The sequence below is a fragment of the Pogoniulus pusillus genome, chromosome 10 (assembly GCF_015220805.1).
Source record: "Pogoniulus pusillus isolate bPogPus1 chromosome 10, bPogPus1.pri, whole genome shotgun sequence".
In the NCBI taxonomy this organism is placed as follows: Eukaryota; Metazoa; Chordata; class Aves; order Piciformes; family Lybiidae; genus Pogoniulus; species Pogoniulus pusillus.
The window spans coordinates 22,300,717-22,307,497 of NC_087273.1; the positions used below are offsets into that span (position 1 = coordinate 22,300,717).

At 49.0% G+C, this 6,781-nt stretch overlaps 1 protein-coding gene across 1 annotated transcript; it reads right to left on the reverse strand.

Annotated features, from left to right (window-relative positions):
- Nucleotides 1-5,069: 5,069 nt before the first annotated feature.
- Nucleotides 5,070-6,573, reverse strand: LOC135178935 (uncharacterized). Its single transcript, XM_064150357.1, has 2 exons — nt 6,084-6,573; nt 5,070-5,206 (listed from the first exon to the last, which is right to left on the reverse strand). The coding sequence occupies exons 1-2, from the start codon at nt 6,571-6,573 to the stop codon at nt 5,070-5,072; spliced, it is 627 nt and encodes a 208-aa protein (XP_064006427.1).
- Between the last annotated feature and the right edge of the window lie 208 nt (nt 6,574-6,781).

Genomic DNA, 6,781 nt, shown 5'->3' on the forward strand with positions numbered 1-6,781 from the left:
TCGGCGAGCCTAAGTCTTTTCTCTCCCTGCCGCTTTTAACTTTGTGGCTTGGCTTTGTTTTTAAATCGCATGGCTCAGAGGAGGCAGTGTCTCTGGCAGTAGCGGCAGGACTTTGGGGGTTGTCCCTGGCCTGGCTATTAGCTGAACTGAGGCTACCCTCAACTGAATAGGATACTGATAGCTTTTTCCCTGAAGGTAGAGCCATGTCTTTTGTATTAGATAATATGTAACCAAATACCTCCATTTCCCCACTCTCTGCTTGTGAGAATGGTGGAGAAATACGGTCTGCTTTTGCATCTTGTAAAATACACAGTGAAACTAAATAAAAAAGCCTCTGATTTTGAAATTTTAAGTTTTCAAGTTCTCTTTCCAGGCTCAGAATTTTTCATCCGCATTTTAAAGCTCCATCAGTGTTTGCAGCCAGGATTAAAGACTGATTTTCCTGAGCATTTTTTGCTAGTTTTTCAAAAAAGATTTTGGGTTGGCAGCAATTTTTTAGCTGCCCACTCTAGACCAATTCCTGTGATATTATATCCCAAGTTATGCAATGTTTCCATCATTGTGCACACCTTATGCTTGCTGCACCAAAAAATGTTGCAGAGGGGAAATGAATTAATTTGAGATTATATTTTTCCAAAATTAATATTGTTTATTAATTTTGATATTCAGAACTCTTGCCACCCCCGACCACTAATTTTAATAATATTTCAGTTCTTACATGGTCACGGAAACATTCTATGGATAATATCTAGACTTAGTAATAACCAGCAAAATATATAAACGTTAATTGAAATGGAAGAGAATATTCCCATGGTCAAATGCTGCTTGTGGTCAGTATGCCACTTTGCCCAGTAGATGGGCTCAAGGAGCTCTTTCTGCTCTACGGCAGAAGGCAATGGCGAATTACAAAGAGGCATTTAAGCAGTTACAATTATTATTACCCAGCTCGCAGGGCTTAGCCACAGTCCAGTGTCCAAATGCCTTCAGGGTACTCTGTTTTGTTGAACATGGTACTTGATTCTTCCCAGGATATTTTCTGGGGAAAAGATGCAGACAATCTCTGACCCTGTCTCCTGGCTTCTTCTGGATAATCTGTTATGTCCAGGACTTCTGAGCAGGACTTTCACATGTAGAGGTGGGATGTTGTGCAGTCTCAGCACAATGTCATGCTGACCACAGAGGCCAAATTGCGTGCAGGCATCCAGGGTCTGCTCCTGGTAAGTTGTGGCAGTGGAGTTTACCAGACAAACAATAAGGCAGTAGACAATTGCAGCAGGCAACAACAGAGCACAGCTGAGCACAGCAGAGAGAGCAGGGGAGCAAAAAGCATGCTGCTTACCTGTGTATCTCCTCAAACAATGTGGGCCAAGATTAACTGATCTTTGGACACAGAACAGCCAATCAGGATGTCAGTTAGCCAAACCTTACCATATTAGGCAAAGCCACAGGCTCGCTTTCCCCAAATCTGGGAAAAGCACAGGCCTTGCACAAGCTGAGTCTACCTTGTTGACTCTGGGAAGGTGAGACTCAGTGGCTACAGGTTCTTTTGTGTCCTCTTCCTGTGCTTATATTTCTCTGGTGGAGCAGAAAAACATGCCTAAGCAAGGCAGGACATGTATAAGCCTGTTTTGGGCCTATCAGGCCTACCACGACACCTACAAATTGCCCTGTGTATAAGGTCCCTGTGTTTAGTGTTTAAGCACCAGTAAGCTCTGTGGTGGAAATACAGCTAGGTAGGATGTGGAAGAATTTCTCACCAGTCGAGGACATAAAGTCATAAACATGGGTAACTGGCGCTGAGAACGTCCTTGGTTCCCAGCGGGGCCAGGAAACTGAGATGTAAACAACTGAGCACCCCACACACAGCTGCAGTGGGCAGAGACTAGATAACCAAGGGGGCTGGAGTGGGTGGTCTGGGAGGCTGACCCTTAGCATGTTGTGATAAGTTAACCTATGCACACCTTACATGTAACCCTGGACCCTCTGACTGTAACCAATCTTAAGCTGAGCACGCCTCTTGCTAGAATGCATATAAGTCACTGTATCACGGAAATAAAGGGGATTTGACCATCTAACCATATTGGTGAACAAAGAGTCATCTTCCCATAGCGCTCCACCGAACGTGATTCCCAACATTTGGCGCTCGAACAGAGGAGTCAGGACACAAGCCGGCCGCAGGTGAGACTGCGTTGGGGGCCGGAGGGTTGGCCCAGAGAAGAGGGGGCCGATTATCTTGTGGGACGTTCTCCGTATCGGAGAGAGTAGCGTCATTCGGTGCCGCTGGGCCGGGTAGCGCTGCCCCGAGGTGGCAGTAGTCTGGACGTTCATTTCCGGACTGAACAGCCCGTGTGTAAGGCAGGTAAGGCCCACAGGGGATTTGCTGGGGCACTGCATCTGCTGGCGTATTTATCTCGTGAGAGAAGTTCGCCGGACACTGAGCTCTGAGAGCTGCTGGCCCGGGCGTATGCGCAGGGTCATGCGAGTAAAGAGCCTCCCATGATTTTAAGATCAAAAGTGCAGCGGGAGGTCGGAGACGCACTGTGGGACGCGGTTCTTAGCAACGGCACAGACTCTGAGTCGATCCGCCAGCTAAGTCCCGCCCGGCGGGAGGTGCCCGCGCGTCCCCGCGGATGGCTGCACGCGATACGGGACACGGACTTTTAGTTTTCAGCCGGTAAAAGACGTTACTGAAGGTACAGAGGAACGGACGGTAAAGAGAGAATGGACCGACGGCAGACGCGACCGCACCGGACGGCTCGGGACCCTCCCTTTCCCGCGGCTCGGCGGAACAGTCTTCAGATCCGCCCCCTTCACCGCCGCACGCCCGCCCATCTCCGATGGACCGCATCCCGAAGCCGAGGGGTCTCCTGCGAGTCTTCAACAGCTGGGGGACTGAGGGGGATGCTGAGGGGTCGGTGGGGTGGGAAGAGTTTGTGGGTTTCCTTGAGTCGTTTCGGAGTTTAGTCAATTTGCGTCTGTATAGCTACAGGGAGATTAGCAGTTCGATAGCTCACAGCTTCACCTCTGCCTTTTTTTTTCTGGAAGAGCCTGAGAGGGAGGACGGCAGTTTGGAAGTTTTCAGGGTAGATTTCATGTTGTGTACTAAGGATTGGTAGTGGGATGGGAGAAGGATGAAAACACCAAGTGGTGGCTTGTTGGAGGTCGGAGACCGGTGCGGCGAGAGATCGGGGCACTGAGAGTCGACTCTGTGGCTTCTGCGCAGCAGTGCAATTTATTAGGGCGATACAGCGACCTTTATAGCCCCCAAAGGGGGTGTAGACAACTGACTTAGTTCAAGATTGGTACAAGTGGAGGGTACAGATTGGCTCCAGGTTAAGTGTAAGGCAGAGATAGGTTAACTTACAGTAAACACCTTAAGGATCCCACCCAGGGGGGGTGGCCAGAGTCAGCCCCCTGGGCCGTGCCCACCTCAGAGGCGGGCAGATTCCACCCCCTGACAGCTGTGCGTGGGTTGCTCATAGTCACAGGCTCAGGCCCCTGGGAGCCTCAAGGCTCCAAGGACACTTCTCATCACAGGGTCTGATGTTTACCTTTCATGCTCCGCTGCGGGAGGAAGCTTCCCACAGTACCCCCTTCTTTTCTTTTGAGCAACCCACGTTTGATTTTAAACGAGCTGTGCTCAGTGGGAGCGCAGGTCAATGGTGCTAAAGTAAAGAGAATACATTTGTTAAGAATCTTACTAGTGACAACAATCTGGCAAACCAACCACCCAAGCTTAGCTAATGATCCCAAAAGCTATTTCTGCAAGCGACAGTGAGTCAAATGTTCAAAAACCCAAAAGTCCAGACGAACATCACAGCTTCTGGAGGGTGCAAGTCTGTCACATCTTCATTAGCTCACTGTGGTAGCCGATGTTGTGGGCGAGTGAATTGTCCAGTATCTCTCCATAGCTTTAAGTTCACTTCATACTTTTCAGAGATCTTGATGTTCCCAGTGCAGTCCTCGGCTATGAGCTGCGTCTGACGATTGTGCTTAAGAACTACCAACCCCCAAATACAATACAAGAGTGCATCTTAGATGTTGCTTTCAGGCTATTCTACTTAGGCCTTTTCCCACAGCTCTCGATTCACTTCAAGAATTTGGAGCAGTGTTTTTTCATCCCTTGCAGGGCCCTTGCAAGAGATAAAGAAATCACTTGCCATCTTATGCCAATTTTAAGTGGGTTTTGGCCTTCATCAAAGGGACCAGACCGAATCTATTCCATTAAGCTACAATCATTGAAGCTCATGAAAATACCCAAATTCATTAGCCAAGATCCAATGCCTTATAATCCAAATACTCATGATCATCATCTCTATGACTCTCCCAAGATCTTACCACAATTCTGCCATCTGAGCAAGATTTTCTGCTCGCTTCATGAAAGGACAAACCAATCATATTCAAGTTGGTATCCACCTTAGGGCCTGTACAGACAGGTGATAAAGCATAATATGAACATATTCAATACCTAAGCTGATAAATCCGCTGATCTTACTTGTATGATGTGTCCAAAAAGGCTGTAGTGTTTCTCCATGCCTCTCTTCTTATTTTACTAGCTCCTCTTCCACCTCGCCCCCTTTTCCTCTTTTTTTTTTTTTTTCCAATTTATATAAAAGACAAAATTCTACATTTCTATACGTTAAAGAAAAGAAAAAAAAAATCATATAACTATAATACTGTCTTAACTTATAAGCCTAGTAGAAAAGGAAAAGAAAAAAGGTGTGTGAGTGAGTGTGTAAAAGAGAATATGGTACCATATTATCCTTAGTATAGAAAAAGTGAGTAGGAACTTATAAGTATACAATATGATGCCTTACCATAGTATATCAGTATAATATCTATCAAAAGCTAATTATGCTCTATCATGATTGCCTAAGAATTACTGCATTATTAACATTATCCTAAAAATCCAATATTATTAATAAGCATCAGTACCTTATCCAACAAATGTCCAAAATACAAAATATATTATAATTAAAGTCAAAAACAACGGTAAAATTCCAGAGTCCAACATAGTCATCAAGACCCGAGTCTATATCTAGAGAAATCAACCAGGCTGTGTTTGCTGTCTATCCGGCTTCCTCGTCGGGGAGCTGCCCAGTTAGACCGCAGCGGAAGCAGGGGTTCCGTGGGTTGTTGTTTCGGCGGCCACGCTTCCCTGCATCTGTGGATCGCAGTGCTGCCATTACGAGCTGCGTGTGCTTATCTAGAACTTGATCCATTTGGGTTGCAACAAATGTCTGCTGCTGGTTTGTAGGCATTCGAGCAACTCGCTCCAACATATCGTCCACTGAGGCTTCCCTAGGCAGAATGGACAACAGCTGCTTGGTCTTATTATTAGCATTCTCAAAAGCTAGGGTTCAAAAAAAGGCTTGTCTGGTTGCAGCATCTAACTCAGTGGCTGCTTCAACTGCAGCTGCTAGTCTATCAATGAAATGGTTATAGTCCTCACTCAAACCTTGCTTAACAGCGGTATAGCTAGGTGCTTTTGGCTCTGTAGGCACCATATTAAAAGCTGCTCTGGCAGTTGTCATGGACGCATGATGCCACTCAAAGGGATGACGTATCTGGGCATCCAGCGAGCTGAAGGCCCCTTTTCCCAGCAGTATATCTGCTTGAACATTGAGTAAGGGGTCGCCTAGTTGTCGTGGCTGCTCCACCACCTTCCTGCACTCATCGCGCCATGCCCTTTCCCACAACATAAACTGGGATGGTGTTAAAATCAGTCTCGCAACAGTCTCACAATCTGCTGGGCATAGCACATAGGCGGAGAAGATGTAATTCAGCAATTGCTTAGTCGGTTGTGAGTGTAAGCCATGGGAAGATACTGCTGTTTTCAACTGCATAAGCAGTTTTCCAATCAAGAGCCGTGTGAGTGGCTCCTGGCTGTCCATCTGCAGTCCGTGCTGCCACAACTGGGAATGCCGCTGCACCTTCCAGAGCAGCAGCTGCCTCCCAATCACCTTGTAACAAGGCGTCGCGAATAACGGCACGCCACCGATGTTGTGGACCAACGGGTGTAAGCTGGAGAGTCTTCCCGGTGATCTCTGTAGCTTGTGGTGCCGCCAGGGGCTGGGCATTGCCAGAAGGCATTATTCTAAGTTTCTGCAAGCCGTTGGCAACATTGTCAATAGTGTCGTCGGCATCGGACTGTGAGGAGTCGCTAGCGTCCGAGTTAATCACAGGCGGCGGTTCCCGGGCTTGAGAGGAAGGACCGGCTTCCGCGGCGGAAGTCCAACTCGGGCCCGCTGCAGCCGGGGGGGCGGGTCGGAATGTAGCAGAAGGAATTTGCGCCGGACGTGGCGAGATTGTAGCGGAAGCCGGGAGTGGGGAAAACGGACCACTGTAGGGCGGTGGCGCTGGGAGCAGGGGGGCAGACGGCTGCACCGGAACGGCAGGGATGGTGGGAATGTTTTGGGGAATTGGTGCCACTGGCATCGGGGGTGCTGGTGGTTGCACTGAAACGGCAGGAACATCGGGAACGTCTTGAGGCAGCGCAGGGTATAACGAAGGGTCCTGAGCCGGCGGCACCGGCTGCATTGGGACGTCCTGCTGAGGCGGCGCTGGCTGCATTGGGATGTCCTGCTGAGGCGGCGCTGGCTGCGTCGGAGTGTTTGAAGTTGGCGGCACCGGTTGCTGGGGCGCTGCTGGCTGCGTCGGAGCGCTTGGAGTTGGCGGCACCGGTTGCTGGGGCGCTGCTGGCTGCGTCGGAGTGTTTGAAGTTGGCGGCACCGGTTGCTGGGGCGCTGCTGGCTGCGTCGGAGCGCTTGGAGTTGGCGGC

Excerpts from the sequence above, each read along its gene's own strand:
- LOC135178935 (XM_064150357.1), bottom strand. The coding sequence starts at position 6,573 with ATGCAGCCAGCGCCGCCTCAGCAGGACGTCCCAATGCAGCCGGTGCCG. Across the intron at positions 5,207-6,083 it reads ACTTAGAATAATGCCTTCTG|ATAAGCACACGCAGCTCGTA; the intron begins GCAATGCCCAGC and ends ATCAAGTTCTAG.